The 17471-nt window shown below is 39.7% G+C and overlaps 1 protein-coding gene across 11 annotated transcripts in view; it reads left to right on the forward strand.

The window, feature by feature from the left end:
• mctp1a (multiple C2 domains, transmembrane 1a) overlaps window positions 1–17471 on the forward strand; it is a 157973-nt gene that overhangs the window by 46170 nt on the left and 94332 nt on the right. For all 11 annotated transcript variants that reach the window (XR_006377910.1, XR_006377909.1, XR_006377912.1 and 8 more), the window contains exon 2: window positions 9577–9697. Coding sequence is in view for 5 of the 11 variants with exons in the window: in XM_044195257.1 (XP_044051192.1) it covers window positions 9577–9697 (121 nt within the window). In the remaining 6 variants the exon portion in view is untranslated. The remainder of the gene's footprint in view (window positions 1–9576; window positions 9698–17471) is intronic.

Consider the following 17471-nt stretch of genomic DNA (forward strand, 5'->3'; position numbering starts at 1 on the left):
GTAACATACAGCTGGAAACAACCTCAGCCTGAATCTCTTCTTCACTATTCGCCTCCCCCATATGTCCTATAATTAGACTCAGTACATGAAAGATTTCTAGCATTTCAATAGGCCTCACTGACAGACTATGTACTGTTTGGCTGTGGGGGGAAATTGGAAAGCACCACAGGGAGTAGACTGGGTCAGTATTGGGCTAGTGTTCATTATGAATTGTAAGTGTTTTTTTTTTTTTTATCAATGTGATGGCATTAAAACAAATGATTCCTGCCATGTCCTGTTTGTGTGTGTGTCTGCGTCTGTGTTAGTGTGTGTTATATGTGCATATGCAAAATGTGTGAGTTTATCTGTGTGTAGGTGTTTCATCTGTGTCGGGTTCTGTTTACATGCTTTAATCTTGGAAACCTTGAAATATTTGTTTGATGGATGACTGCATATCCTTGCAGGCAAAGTTTGTTAAGAGGCCCTGTGGCTGAAAATGAATCCATAAAGAGAAATAGCCTAATGGAATCACTGTATCAGCCTATGAAATATCACAACTCTGAGTAGGAGCTGGGTTAGGCTCAACCTACCTTTATGTTACACTTACCTTTTCTGCTCACTTTACACACTATTTTTGTGTTCATCATGGAAAACAAGGGGATATGTTTTATCTCCAACATCACACAAAATTAGTTTCTATTTATTTATTTATTTATTTTTTGTGGTTGCATAGCAACACTCAGCTAGCATCTTATTTTTTGCCTGCATAAGACCTAGATCCATACTCTCAAGGAAACAAACTTTCTCAGACTTGAGTAGTATGTGCCAGTTTTTCTAACCTCCCCTGACAGACATCTGCTCTATGAAGTGCATTCCAATTTCAGTTTTTTTGTTTTGTTTTCATTATTAATTAATCATTTACTACCTGTGGGTTTTCCTGTTTGCAGGCTCAGTTGCATTTATTAAAGCACACTTATGTTTCCATTCATGTTTTCATCAATACATTAAACAAGACATTAATTATAAGTCTGAGGCCAGAGTCATTGAAATACAGATGGCTTAGCAGCATGATCTAATGGTTAGCAAGATCATCCATCTCAGTGTCAGCAAACACAACAGTTAAAGTGCATCTATCAACAGCCATGTGTCAAGTATTTTATCCTTAATAAAACACCAGGCCGCTGCTGATTATTAGCTGATTAAAACCACACATTAATACACTAGCTTAGGATTGGGCTGGAGTTCTGAATACTTATTTGTCTGTGTTTAATTAATTGATTAGATTTTGTGTCATTGCCTAAACTAATATTACAGCAAGACTCTTCCACATGAGTGCTGCAGTGTATACATTTTATATATTTGGACAGGTTTGAAACCAAATACAGATATTTCCTCAGGTCATGCTCAGAAAATACAGAAAAGATTGATTTGTTGTAAAACCTTAGAACACATAATGTAGGATATGTTTCTGTTTTCTTTTGCTCACTTCAAGTCACCTAGAACACAATGTGCTTCACCAAAATGCATCTTTGTGTTTGCTCATTTGAATGATTATTTTTTGCGCTGTGTGGAATCACTTAAATTGTTGTATCGATTTAAATTACCCAGCTCTCATTATGAGATCGATGTTAGTTATATTTAAAGAACACATTTACTTAGACAGCCTCATAATGTGGTTTGATTATTGTACAGTAGCAGAGCAGTTGTTCTTATAAAGCTAGAGCAGTGAAATCAGATTTAAGATATGTTCTAAACTGTTCAGGTTATGGCTTTGTGGAGCTGGTGAATCTTGGTTTTCAGTAAATAGCATTGTTGGGCCTCACCACACCACGTGTGGAGAACAGTGTCCTAGTTGGAAAGGGCAAAGCCTTGACCCGAGGCCTGAATGGGAAACAAAAGGCCAGACAGTAGAATGGCGCCAAATCTCCACCAGCTGTTAATTCACACCCAGGTGCAAGATCTCGGTTGAATTCAAACACTGGATTCCTATTGGACGGGACGGGCAGTATAGTGCATGAAATCCCGGTGCACAACTATGACGTCATCGCCTCTATAAAGCCTGGCGCAACAGACTGTCCAACGCCTTTTCCACTGTAACTCCGTTTACTAGAGGAGGCACATCATGTCTTTCCATTGTGAACTCGGTTGCTTCAAAAGACACTTTCACGTGAACTTTAACTCCTTTGGAAAAAGTCTTAACTCGCTGGACGAGCAACAGACTGCTTTGTGTTTGCTGAACACACTTTTGGATCCTGATCATTATTCCCCATAACGATCCCGTACCTGCAGAAGAAAGAGTCAGGTTTTACTGCGACTTCACGGAGAGAAATACCGACACTGACCCCCTCTCTATCCCTACCGAAAATCAACTACTGCCGACAGTGCGGATCAGACTCCGTCAGTATCCAGATGATAGTGGTTGTTGGCTGAAGTTATTGGTTGTTAATCAGTGCTAAGGTTAAATAAACGCTATTGTATCTTTTAAAGAGCAGTTGCCTGTGGTTATTGTGTGTACGTGTTGTAATAATGACTGGTTGCGATGGTCAGTGCTCAGATTCACCCTTCACCGTCCACTATTATTAATATGAGATAGTACTTTAAATTACAGCATTTTTAGGTGGACAGCCACCATGAGTTTTTCACGTTTGGTTATTGGTCCCTGATCCTTGATTTTGATAATATTAATAATTTTATTAATATTCATAAATATCTTTCATATTTAGCTAATAACCAGACCTGCTCTACCTGAAACCCAACAGCATGAAAATTAATGAAATGGACTTAGTCTATGAATTTGTTGACATTAGTTCTACACTAAAAATTGCAGCGCAGGAGGAAGTCACATTTCAACTGGCTAAAAATGGAAAAATGAATTAGTCATGTTTTATGCAAATAAGCCTTCATCCATTATCCATACAAAGATTCACAAATGATACTTTGTGGCCTATGTGATTACATGAAAATGACTTGATATGACACTTAAAAGAAAACTAACCATCACTCACAATTTTAGGATATTAAGTTATTCCTCCAAAGTTTTTCAACCTACAGCGAGGAAGTAGATAGAAGTAAATAAAGAGCTATAAAGATGACAAGATTCTTGGATGACTGGTCAGAGAGGATTTCATGCCATAAATAGGGAGACAAATAGAGATTTTATGTTGGGTAGCAGGAAGTGGCATCTTTACAAACAGAAGGAGAACTGTCATAACGTCCTTGTTAATGAGCAAAGCAGGAACAGGTTATTGTTATGCAGGAACAGAGGTGCAGAGCCTGGAAATTACCTGCCATTGCTGTGAGAAATGAGTCTGACTCCACACAGTGCCCAGGGCTAAATACAGTATTCCTCCTCCATAAAGACACCACTGTCATGACATAATATCATAATCCAGGATAAGAAATCTTTGACTGGTTGATGTCCCAAAAAGGAAGTTTTCTAAGCAGTTCTGTTACTTACCAGTTTGTCCTTTAAATGTGAAATGTGAACATTCATAAAAATCCCCCAGTAGGCCGGTTTTCACTTATTTCAAGCAGCAGTAAAGCTTAAACTACAGGGCTCTGCTCAAAGACTTAAACAATGGCACAGCACAGTCACATAGTACAACTTAAAAATACTTTCACCATCAGCCACCACCATCATAAGTAACTCTGGGCTTTAAGGATGTTTGAAGTACAGATAAGAAAATTAATTCAAACACAAAAGTATGTTCTGTATCATGGCTGAAGTATTAAAGGTGGGGTATGAGATTCTGGAGAAATCCAATTCCATGACAAATACCATGATATAGAGCAAACAACAACACAGCAAGTAATATAAATAACGTTATAGGCTAGGTTATGGGTTAGTAAATTGTCGCAGTTGCTGCTGCGAAGCTAACAGCCAGCAAGGACGAGACGGTTTCCCAGAGCCAGCAAACCAGCTCCAGACAGCGATACTCACAACTCTCCTGCTACTATAGCTAGCGTCACATCAACAGCGTATCTTGGCAACCTAGAAAGTAAGCTGAATGTCTGTGGGCAAGTCATTTACCTGACACACATATCATGGCTGGAATGGCTTGAACAGTGTTGTGTGGCCTGGTCCAAGCCACTTTGTTTATTTCCCATTTACAGAGTTAGGGCTGTGTACAAACACCAGTGTTTTTTTTTTTTTAGCGCATACACTGAACAGACAGCTAGTGTACTGTGAGGAGATATTTGCTGAATTTGACAAAAAGACTTGTATGGGATTAGAATTGCATACCCCCACCTTTAACAGAAGGGAACTAGAAGACTGAAGTTCTAATGCTGCATGTTTGCTTCATGTTTCTCAGATAGCAAGTTTGGAAGTGTAGGCCTATTCTCTTGAACAACGATACGTCTTGTCCTAATTCAAACTTTCTAAATGTTTCTTATCTCATGCTCAAAGATCTACAGAACTAGTGGAACACAGGACATCAGAGGGGAAACTGACTGACAGTGAAGTCCTACCAAATGCAGCAACATAGCACTCTCACTTACTGCTTGCTTACCTGGTAACTGATAGCTGGTACCAGGTGTCAGGTACCATTGTAATTTGGTGGAATGGGGTGACAAGCAGTCATTCATAAACACCCAGATAGTTTACTCTGTCTTCTGTGTAGTCTGTCTTTTTAATAGATTACAACCAGAAGCCTCCAGTGTCCATTGTAGAGTTAACCTTTCACAACTGGCCATTTTCACTCAGAGCCTGAGCCTGTTTTGTTTTACATCTTTGTCAGAGTGGAAAGTTATGGGTCATGTGTGGGTTGTGAGTGCATCCTTGGTGAAGAGACACTAGTGCCTGTTCAGACTTTGTGCTAAAAAGAAATGGAACATTATGAGCTGCCAGATGACCAGATGTCCGTGTTTCCTTTTTATGAGAATGTGGCTAAACACTGGAGATTCAGGAGCAAGATTTCTGGAGATTCGGGAGCAAGATATTGACCTAAAAGGCCAAAACTTATGTTCCCCTTTAGCACAAAAAGTGGTGGTAAAAATGTCATGGCTTCAGTTTCACACAAATGCACAAATGTGTCAGAGAAATTACATCAGAGCTATAAAATTCATTAGCTCAACACCAAACCTGCTGTTAGTTTTCTGTTATACCGAATTTAATTTTGTACTTGAGTCAATAGAAGTGAGGCTGTTTGACTAAGTGGTTTTTATGGCCTCATAACATGTCTCAGAGCTGAACTGATAATGGTGCAGTATATCCAGATAATTTACTCTTAAACCTCTTGTGCCTTCTTCCTCAACTGTAAGCAGCAGAAAATATGCATTGTGTCTGGCTGGAATTTGTTGGTGTAGAATTTCCTATTGAATATTTAGTCTTATTTTTTCAGAAGTGATACAACATCTGTCTTATTTGTTGACGAAGGATCAACTCTCCCTTCTCTGATACATTGTTGATGACCTTACTCATTCACACACACAAACATGAAGGAACAGGCAGCAAAAAACACACCACACACACACACACACACACACACAGAGACACACACTTTGTGCATGCAATCACATATACCGTACATGCAAACAGCCCCCTGGAGATGATGGAAGATGCAAGGTTGCCATCAATATTTGCAATGCAATGTTGAACCCCGTTTATCCCATCAAAGTAGTATTTAGTTAATGGAAAAGGAAATTGGTATTGACATTTGAATGGATTCAGTTGGGATTCAGTCCAAAGATTTTTCTGCGAAATGCTGAAGGCTTGTATCCAAATACCCAGAAGTAGTTCTTCAGGGATTATTTAATGTAAATATTAAGTGCTCTGATAGTAGAATCTCACTGAATCAGTGCCACATAAAATTGTAATGGAACTCTTTTCTTTCCTGTATTTACATTGCACTGCTGCATTTATTCGCACAGACCTTGCTTATATTTCTTTAAGTTTAGGATTATCTTTAGTATACATGACATTTAAGTAAAATGTCATGTGTCGCAGTGGAATACTTGCATTGCAAACAAATTGCAATATAAGTTCAGGCCAAATAAGCAAAGACATGCACCCAGTTTGTTGCTCTGTAAAGTCTTCCTCTGCCAGAATGTTTATTGCTCTCTGTGACTGGAGAGAGACTAAAAATTGGGTTGTGGTAGCTATTGTTTAGTTCGCTGTCAGCTTCAAGGACTCATGAAACACAAAGCAGGTGGAGTGGGATGGATCTTGGCTGCCTTTCCTTTCCTTCCTCTCTTCTCTTCTCCTCTGTGAATGTGTGTGTAGCCTGTGTCTTTGATATGTGTGTCTCTCTCCACTGAGGCCTTAGTGCGCAGACTGAATGGAGACTGCGTCCCAAAGGACCAGGGTGATGATCATTGAACAAAATGACTGGTTGAAGACCCACAGTCTGTGTGTTATTGAGAGAGAGTGTGTGTACAGTATTTAAACTTATTTTTTTCTGTGGCTTAGAATTGACAGAGAATAATAGACATGTAATGCAAAGCAGAGTTAGCAACGTATAGAATTTTAAGACATAATGCTGTGTAGGTCACCTGCATTTTGGCAGCACTCAGAACCCAACATACAATCATTGTAGTTACGCGTGTAAAACGAAAGAAAATAGACTCGAAGTGTAAAAATATGCCGTGACGCGACCTGTGTAGACAGCTAGATTGTTTAAAATAGAAGCATATCTGTTCCGTCACACGGGCATGAGGCTACCCTAATCTTTGGCAAAAACTGAGATTTTAAATGGAAAAAGTGAGCTCAGTCAAGATCACCACCCTCCTACCCCAACGGGGCAATCATTGGTCATGAGTTTGGATATGCAACTCAAAGCAACCGTAGTCTTTAACGGTTTGTTTCGTTCTTTTTGTACATGGTTTGAACAGTTGTAACTTGGCAGCCTGTTTGTCTATTTTATCTGGTTGCTTGTTTTAGCAATGGCTTCATTGATCCTATCAGGTGTGTACTGTCGCTCACTCAAAGAGCTTGCACTATCTGCAAATCCATTTCAAATCCTGTGCTCCCTATTATGTTTGTGTGCATCTGTGTGTGTATGTGCTTTTAACTTGTGTGTCTGTGTCTATTAGTGGTACTGTACGACATACACACAATTAATACTGACATTCTGAAAAATACAAAGTACTGAAGATCTTATACATGTTCAACAGAGAAGAAAAAAAACACGTGCACTGGCATTTTGTGTGGGCACAGTCATTCTGAGGATTTCCATCTTTTTCTTAAGCGCTCTGTGCCATGATGTGACCCAACTCGACATTGTGTTGCTCTGTGTGTCTCTGTGTCACTGTTTGTTAGTCACGTTCATAGACAAAAGGGCTTAATGTTACATGGTCAGACCGCAACAACTGTTGTCCAATCCTATTGGTTGTATCCACACACACATACAAAGTTCCATTACAGTGACTTAAATGCACTGTTGACCCCAGGTTTATCCTATCCAAACACACAGCTTTAATTCTCTTGTCTGTCCCTGAATGTCACATTAGATTTCTCCAGATATTTTTGAGCTGGTGCACCTGTTGGCTAACAGATTACATTTTGGTTTTAGTTTTTCCTTTTCCCCAAAAGATCGACTCTATTTCCCTTTCCCTCTGTTTTGTTTGACAGCAGGTGCTGTGAAGCTAAAATTGTTTTGGGGTTGACTTTTCCATGGAGATTTGGGAGTTCCAAGCTTTAGACTGCACCATATTTCTCATCCCAGCTGCTGTGGTTTTAAATTCTGTGTGTAGTCTGTACTACCCTCTGAGTATAAATATTTTGAGCTGTATGATCATAGATCATGTGAATTATTAAGTAATTATTGCTCTTAATGTGGTGACAGCGGAAATAATACTCTTTGGCAAATGTCAGTGGGCTGCCAGTGCTGAAGTGTAATTTAACAGTACTGTGGTTTCTGCTTCAGTGAAATGCATAATATAACACAATCTCTGCTATAAATGCTGGCTTGTTTGTAGTAGTTTGGTAAATAGGCCACCTGAGAAACAGTCTCCATTTCCTCATGCATAGAAAATGAGAGTTAAGCATGATATCCATTACAGATTATTATATTAGTAATTTCTGAGGGCAGCACAAGATAATAGCTATAATACAGTGGGAATACATGGACCACAGTGTAATTATACTCACCATTATTAACCTGTAACCTCAGTGCAAGGATGTCCCTACAGAATGGAAGAACAATGCTGCACCATCATATTCCACTGCAACACCACCATGCCACTACCTAAAACAGGGTGTTGAATGCACACACAGAAATACAGGGGTCTCCTCTGTTTTTGGGGTTGAGTTATCCATCCTTCACTGTTATTACAGGGATTTTTGTAAAAACAATAGTCCACGGTCAGTTTTAGGGCAGTCAGACATTATTCTGGAGGGAAACAATGTTATTAACAATTACAGGAAATGCTATGACAGCCTTATTAGGAAGTGTGCATTTCGATGACAGTGTTAATAAGGAGTCTCCTCATAAGTCTTTCTCCTTTTTTCCGTTTGCATCCTTACCCTGTTTTTAGCTGTTCAGAGATCTCTCTGCTCTTCTGCTCCTCTCTAGTGGCAGTTACTGCTCTTATGCTACCTTTGGCAGTCTGTTAGTAGCCTCTCAGTGGCCCACTAGCATTTTCCTGCTCTTTTTATAGTTATTCTTAGTCTCATCTCAGAGTACGATAGCTAGGGAGACATGACAGGAGTGCCCACGCACGGGTTGTCTAATGGGGAGGAGAGAGAAATGAGGATGGTAGAATAAGATGAGTAAGAGATGGAGAAAGGAAGTAAGCTGTAGTGGATCTCCAGCATAGCCTGGTTCATCATGTGCCTTGCTAATGGGCCTCTAGCTCCAAGGGGAACCACGTGGGGGCTCCCTGTCAAAGTGCAGTACAGCACTGACCTCAGGGCTACAGCGTGACGTGAAAAGCCACAGAGATGACCCCTTCAAATTGCCTGACACTCAGAAGCTTCCCAAGGAGGTTGCATGCTTGCTATGATTATTTATCAGACTACACATGCAACATGTATTATATAATGCACAAATATTAATTTTCCAAAGCTTGAGCAATTTCTCTGTTTATGAACAGTCTGTTCTTATAGGCTTTTTTGCTCTGCTCAATGTGATTTATTCAGAGCATAGTGATGCCACAGCAAAATTCTTCTCTTACATTCTGGACATGAACAATCAAAAAACAACATCCCAAAAAGCTATTACTTGAAGTTTAACATTCATTGTGTCTAAATATTGATGGTTCTGACTCAGACCAAAATTTTAAGTTACCTACCTTAAATATAAAAATAACAGGTTTTTAAGCAGTCAGTCTTGAAAGATTTACTAAAAATACTGACATTTTGCAATAGCAAGCAATCTGTGCTTGATGATTCCACATTGGGACATAAACATTGTCAGCAGTTGGTATTAATTAGTGCTAAGCCTTTTAAATAGTCTAGTTTGTGTTCATTTATTTTAATAACACAGATGTGTCTGGCATATGTATGTACTGTAGGTCTTCTTTCCTCTCCTTTCCTCGTGCAGATGTATCTTGTTTTATTCTTGTCCTTTTCTTTTCCCACTCTGTCCTTTTAACGCTGGAGTAATTTGAACTGTACTGTTATACCTGTATAACTTATGTAACTTCTTCTCTCTACAGGGCATCAACATAGTGGGACCCAGTAATGCAGAGCCCCTGCCTCGACCTCCTAGTCCAGCCATGTACCAGCTGGATATCGTCCTAAAGAAAGGGAATAACCTGGCCATCCGAGATCGGACAGGTAGGAGCTGTTTATTCTTCCTGTTACCTCAACAGCATTGAGATTTATGTAGAGAGACAGGGTGAACAGCTTTATCAAGGCTCTAATAAGCCCACCAAATACAAGCTACCCTATCCTAGTTTATGTCCACCTCTCTCAATTGTTTTGTCACTGGCACAGGCAGTGCAGCACCCAGGATGCTACAATCATGTATGAAGCTTCATTGCTATTGTATCTAATATTCATCTGCCATCTTTAGGGGTCTCCCCCCATTTTTATATAGGCATGTTTTTGTCGATGTAATTTTTCTCTGCACTATTTCACCTCACCTCTATTCTTTTTTTTTCACATTTTGCTCCCTTTCTTCTCTCTCTTATCTCTCTCCCAATGAGGGTTTCATTAAATCACACATCTTGTCCTCACAGCTCACTCTATTATCCATGTGTGAAGTGAGATGGAATTACTAAGAATGATGCCACACATTTCCTGTCCATCTAGGCATGAAAAGAATTCGACTTTGGCTTAAGCTAGAAGATTGTCACATTTGGAGTCAAAACGGTCGATACTAGTTTGATCTCCTGGTTGCTTTTGTGTAATATGACTAAATCATAGCGGAAGTTTTGCTCTTCACTACCCAGTGTGATAAGCAGTGTGATCAAGGTTTTTAGTTTAAGTAAAGACTATACAGTATTGTTTATTATTGTATGTGACCTCTACTCTCACACAGGTTTCTGCATTTTGTGATGAATATTTAATTTAGTAACTTTAAAGGTAAATCAGATGTGCATGCATGGCACTTCATAATGGTTGAAGGGGGTCAGTGGAGCAGGATGTTATGTTTATGTAGTGCTCTCTTGAATTGCTCAATTCACTGTATGTACCAGTTTCTCCCATTGTGGGAAGAAATACAGTTTATCTACTCTTTGAACCAGTACAAAAGATATTATCTCATATTAAACCACTCTGCTAAACAGTTTTTTTCTGCTTCTCTGGAGTTGGAGTGTGATTTTAAGAGCAGGACAGATAGCCTTCCGCCCACTGTGGAAGCTGTCTGAATACAGCCCGTATACTGTTTTTCAGCAGGCCATAGTGGAAAGGCCAGCTGATGAAAAAGGCAAGGCCAGAGATTTTCTTAAAAACTCTACAGACAGTGATTTGGATAGTGATGGATGCCGAGATCTCATTAGCGGTTGTAGCCGTCACCATGACGACAGATCTGAAAAAGGTGCCCTGCTCTCTCCTGTACATTTTGCCTGACTACCTATCCGCCCGGATAATGAGCAGTGAGGTGCAGAGCTCACCTGTCCTGTCCTGAGCTCATCAAGACAGCTCATTATAAAGAGAGGGAGAAACAGACAAATAGAAATATAGTGGATTGAAAATGAGCAATAAGGTCTTAATAACAATCAGTGTTGAAACACATGTTGTTTTGTCACACAATGCTCAGAGAGGGCTTCTTCTAAATGTTGATATATACAGCAGTTGGTGCCAAATCTTGACAGGCTGTCAGGCCATTCACATGTTGCTACTGTCGTGCAGCAGGCGAGGGATAAATCGCAGAAGACAGACCAGTGAACTTGGATATGAAACTAAAAATAACTGAACTGAAAGTAACACCTCAATATGCAGACAGGCATGCTAATCACTTCATTACAACATTTCCTAAACTAGTGTGGCATCAAACCAAGATACCCAAAGCTCAGTGATGAGGGGCATCTAGTTCCACAGAGCGCTGCCTTCCCTTGACGTCCCATCGGTGAAGTTCCAAGTAATGAAAGGAACCTTTTTGTGCCTGAGTGAGGGAACAAGGGCAAGGGATCAACTTAAGTTGAAAGGGAACAGCTCTCACAGCCAATTAAAGAATGTGTTGCTCTAACAATTTCCTCAGTTTGAGGAGATGAAAGTACGGACCCCTGTAAAGGTGAATACAAGTAATGTGCTTTAAAAAGTCTGACAGTGGAGAATCAATAATGGCAGCAAAACATTGGAAATTAGAAAAAAAAAATGTGCCTTTATCTATTAATAATAATAATAATAAAAGCATTTCTTGAAGCAAGCATTTTATACCCTTGCTGAAAAGGAGGATATTATTTTTTGTTAGAAAAATTAGAACCGAATTTCAGTCATTTGGGGATTTCCTCCTCAGTTCGAGGGGAGACAGTGTCCAGTAGCAAACATTTCATGTGTACATTTTCAGACTCACAGATATGACCTGTTTTCGAAAAGTCTACACAGGCTCAGTATTGTCCCTCTCAGACTTGTTTAGCCCTTTATACTCACTTTCTATAACCATAAAGCACTAGCAAAAACAAGTTTACATGTTCACAGCTCACCTGTAAGCATAGTATGTAGTTGTTGTCCTATGATGACATGCAGTAACAATTTCCAAATGTGATTTTGTCTGATTTGATCAAACATCCAACTAATTAAACTACATATGAAATATGAGCCTCTCTTTACTGGCCACAAAAAAGCCTCTGCTCTAGTTTTCAAGAGCAGTCTCGTTCCTCATAAAGCATTTTGCACTCATGCATTTCTGCTGACCATGCAGGTGCTGTCAGTTTTAGTTTGTGAGGGTTCAGTTCTTAGAGCAGAGGGTGGACATTGCATTGGGGCCAGTGAAAAAGTGCAGGCATTGACATGACATAATGGAAGACCAGTATATCATTACACAAATATCTATGTGTCACCCTATGATGGAATTATACTGTAGTTCACTTACTGTAGCTTTTACTCACTGAGAACACTGATGACAGCTGTGACACATTTCTCAACTTTGCAAGTTTACATGAATGATATTCTTTGTCTTCCCTTACTTCCTTAGCAAGTAAATATTTTTTAGAGCTCTGTTTACTGTACACACAAAATATGTGTAAATAAGCATGTATGGGTTATACGTGCATCAAATAGGTATATTTGAATTCAGGATAGCCATTGACTATGTCTCCATATGATGCTCAGAGTTTGGTTTGTTATCTAGCTGAGCCATCACAGTACACAGACTGCCAAGGGATGATTTCTCTTATCCTCAGAAGACAGAGCAAGACTGCCTGATAGGAGTAACGAGATACTTGTCTGGTGTTAAACAAACAAGGAGCTTTTTCAATGTTTCACAATAACTTGCTGGCATTGTCATCAGTCTCTCTTCTGCCTGCACAAGTCATTTCACAGTTTGTCGTCAGGAGAGACGGCCAACACTGACACGGTTTAATATTAATATAACAAAAATAAGCATTGGATATGGATGAATGAAGTAGATTTCACAGTTGTTTTAACAAGGTACAGCTTGTACAGAAGAAGTGTCTACCCTGATGATGTGGTTTCCCATCTAATCCTGCCTCTGTTCATTTACACCTGCCTCTGATGATATTGTACTGAATTTAAACTGCAGGCAGAGAGACATTAAAAACAGTGAATAAGGAGCAGTGATAGCCATTTATGTAACTACAAAAGCAGTCTTTGAGTAACTCATTTTCCTTTCCATGTTTATTGTTCCATCCCAGCAAATTCTACCTGTCAAATAATCTTGCTTTACATTTCACCTTATCCTATATCGGCAAGACCCTGTTGTGTTCCCAGGGCCCCAACCCTGTCGTAGCTATCATCTACAATTAGCTACCAATGGGAAGTTTTGCAGCTTTGTAGGTGACCTCAGATGAAAACACACTGCCTGCTGTCTATACCCATAGTTTCCTATGGGTGACGTACAACAAGGTGAAGCTTATCTATAGTCCAAGACCTGACACTGCAACCTCTCCTCTCATCTTGTAATACCTTTTGTGTATGTATGTGTGACAGAGGATGTAGAGGATGCATATTCCTTAACATTTTATGCCTTTTGTTGTGTCTTTTGACTTAAGTGTTCACTTTTAGAGAAAACAGCATGTGAATTCATTGCTGTTTAAAAACCAACATCTTTGGTGAGTTTTATTTTATTTCTATTGAGTTTGAATGAAGTGTTATGATGTTACGAGGTAAAATTACTGTATTTGTCAATGGAGTCTGGAGGCTTTAAGGAGAGCGATATAACGGCTGTTTCTGGTTAAACAAAAAGGATCATACACATTAACAAAAAGGTCTATTTCTGTAGGGTCCTTTCCATAATGTTGTCAGACACAATCTGAGCCTGTCAGTGGCAAAAACATGCACTTTTAGTGGACGTACATTGACGGTGCACTATTTCCCGGTAACGCCACTAACACAGGAGGTTTGGACCGCTAGGAGGAGGAGGTTTAATTTAATGACGCTAATAAAGCTTACAGCTTACAGTTAGCAGCAGTTAGCGGTTACTTTAGCAACAAGTAAAGCTATCTGTCCATCAGGAAACTGTAAATCACAGAGAGTTGAAGCAGAGCAGCCAGAGGACATCAGAGGGAAAACCAGAAAATATTTTCTCCATAAAAGATAATCCAGTTTCACCAAAATCAGTGAATAAAGTTGTGTTTTTGTACAGTAATCGGTGAGGCCTGGCCCCCATACACACTCTGGCGGCGTCTATCGTTTTTCCAACCTAATTCTTCTCATTTGTGGTCTGATAAACGGTAAATTCATCAAATTCAGGTTAAAACAACACATTTGGTCTTTGCAAACAGAAATGATATACGTGTTTATTTGCACATAGAGTGGGGAAGTGCGATCCTATCACAAGTGGTTGTCTGGATGGAAGTGTGCGTCTGAGTGATTTTTGTGTACGCTATGAACACTGGATGTGCATTTGTGTTTTAACCATATCCACATATGTTTGTTCAATTTACCTCTGTGGAGTGTGTTGCTTGACCTTTCTAGTTTTTCAAAGTCACCTTAGAAAATATTATTTTTGTAATATGTTTCAAAATGCATTTAAAGCTGATAGTTGAATGGCCCTTTGGGTTCCTTGTGCTGATATCCATCCCTCTCAGGCACAGGGGGGAGTGGACTCCTGATGCACATTTCTACCACCAGATCTATTCCTGCTGCTCTACTCCTTGGTTTGCATGTAATGAAGGATAATTATGCAAATGCTCCCAGGTGCAAGTTGTAATGCACAGAATTCACTGTACTGCATTTTAGGCATAGTTTAGTTTTACTTGAATGCTGAATATTAAATTGTTGCTATTGGAAAATTGTTCCTAACAGAAAGTGGTTCTTTGTGTCAACCTGCAGCTACTATCAAAAAGATGGAAATTAGCATTTGCCTGAGCTTCAAATTATTTTGTATCTGCTGTGGCAGACTTTTTGGTTTGCCATTATTAATTATAATTGATTGTAAAAATATTACCTTCTTTATAACTTCTTATCCCGTTGTGTCGTAAATGCACAACATATATTATAAACTAATCAACTGATCAACCATATATTCCTAACACTAATTAGGAGTGGTAATGCAATTTTTTGAGCTTAAAATGTGATCCATTTGCAGCAAATGACCATAGAGACATTGGTGAATTACAACCCATGTTACAATCAGTACGATATTTTGTTTTTATATTTATCAGACTGAGGTACTTTTTCTATTAAAATGTCACCAGACATTGACACTGGAAAACATTGACATAATTCAAATGTACTGTATGTTGTGGGTGTATCCTATCATTAGTTCTTTATCATGCTGCTTTACTGTCTCCTCCTTCTCATTAGTTGCTCTGCTATGTGATTTATCTCTTCTTCTCTATTTTTACCTTCATGTTACCCCTTCATTCATTCCTGGTTTTGTTGCTTAGCCACATAAAATACTCCATTTACAAATTTGTACAGCTTTATATGGGGCATGGGATGGGGTTATCTGCTTTGAGATTGTCACATCTGTAGCAAATTAGCAGAATCATACAGATGACAGACTAACAATAGGTGTATAAGTGGCCTAAATAGGAGACTTTTGGCCATTCAGACTTTTAGACAAATTTAGATATATGAATGAACCTCCACATCATATATTTCCTCCAGACTTAATATGTAATACAATTTTATGACTTGTTAAATTAAATGTAATTTGCCTATAAACTAGTTCAACCAGTATTGGGTTATATGCAGCAATAGCCTGATTCCTAGTCCTTACGCATCCCTACTAGAAACTACGATAATTTCATCCCTCTGAGAATAAGTAATAACTAGCTAGACGGTTGTAGGCTGTGTTATTTGCATTTTCTGGCACATTTTGTATTCATTCTATTTTCAGTACATGTGTGCTGTGTGTGTGTGTGCATAGTTAAAGGACTAGTATTAGTGTGGAGGTTTACAGTGATCAGTTCTCACAGTACGGCTAAGACCTATGAGCTACAGCGAGCGTAATTATCTCGTCTGCGGCACAGCAGTTTAAGATGTGAAAACAGTGAGAGAGCCAGATCTTGACACCACTGTCGGCATGTTGTCTCGTTTTATTTCAAGTCCCCTTCATTGCTTTCTCACCTCCCATTTTATTCTCCCATATGCTGTGCAATTGACTGCTTTGTTTTTGTTTCTGTTTATTCAGCTCAGTTGTATTAAGCAAGAGATCTTATTCTTATGGTATCTCACGCTTTGCATATTAATTGCAGCAAGATCCTTTTGCACATTAGTGAAGCTTCATTGTGAGTAAATGTCAGTGGAGGACAGGAAAGTAAACTCCTCTCAGCATAAAGTGGCAAGAGGCATGCATGTGTGCATGATTGTGTGTAATTGTAATGAGGCAGCCTCACAGTTTCTTGTCTTTGCAGCCTAACTCTATAAATCCTCTTGAGCAGAATGCATTCTGGGTAATGGGAACCCCCAGAGCTGCAACCATCCGTCAGTCCTGACACTACACATAGGCCAGGAACTCACACACATACACACTCACATTTGCAGTCACACAAAGTGCCTACAATCTGAACATGAGGCTACTCCAGGTTTGCAGCTCGAGCATGACTGAGGGTTTTATGGGCAGCTTTACTACATTTTTCTCCTCTCCTGTTCTCACATCTCATGACAAGCATCAGTGAGCCTCCTCTATGGTGTGGTTCTAAATTACTTAATATTTTCGACAGGCAATGTGTTGGCCAACTCTGAATAGGCTCTCCTGCACTGTTTATCAGTGAAGCAGCGAGTGACAAGAGGAAGGAAAAGTCCAAATGACCACTTGATTTTAAGGTTAATACTGAGGTTAATATGGTGCCACGTGTATTATCTTATAGTAAGTAATAGTTGGGGTGAGACAAATTCTGTAATGTATTTTATGTCTCAGTGTGTAGTTTAAAAGTTTATGCAGAATGGTTAGATTAGCCTAACTTTGCTGAATTACTAAATGTCTATATATTTGTCATATGCGCTGTGTAGTGGTATGTGGATCCAAAGGCAGATGACCAGGAAGCGGTATGAGGTGAAGTAGCCGGATGGCTACCGTTTTTATTGGGGGTGATGTGGTTTACAGGCAGGTACAGGCAGACCGGTAGGCAGACAGGTAATGAACAGGCAACAGGAAAATGGATTACCGGCTGACAGTGGTGGAAACAGGGAAGTCAGTCCAATGTGGCTAAACAGTCCAAATAGGGAGCAGGCAAAGTACAAAATCCAGAATCCAACCAAGGTCCACAGGAGATAAAGAATCCAAAGCAGAACTCAGGGTAAGAATGCCGTGGTACTGGGCACAGGAACCAGGTACAAAAAGTGCATCAAACGGCGACACACACAAAGGTTAGGAACAAAACTCAAGGGCCAAGTGGTAGATCTCGGGCGGATGGCCCGGGGGCTGGACATGTGCTGAGCTGAGGACCTATGCGATGAAGATCAAAACCATCTGGAGGCTTGGCGGAATGCTGGCGGTGAAGGCGGAGTCCCTCTGGAAGCCGGCGGTGAAGACGAA

This window comes from Siniperca chuatsi, linkage group LG5 (genome assembly GCF_020085105.1).
Source record: "Siniperca chuatsi isolate FFG_IHB_CAS linkage group LG5, ASM2008510v1, whole genome shotgun sequence".
NCBI lineage: Eukaryota > Metazoa > Chordata > Actinopteri > Centrarchiformes > Sinipercidae > Siniperca > Siniperca chuatsi.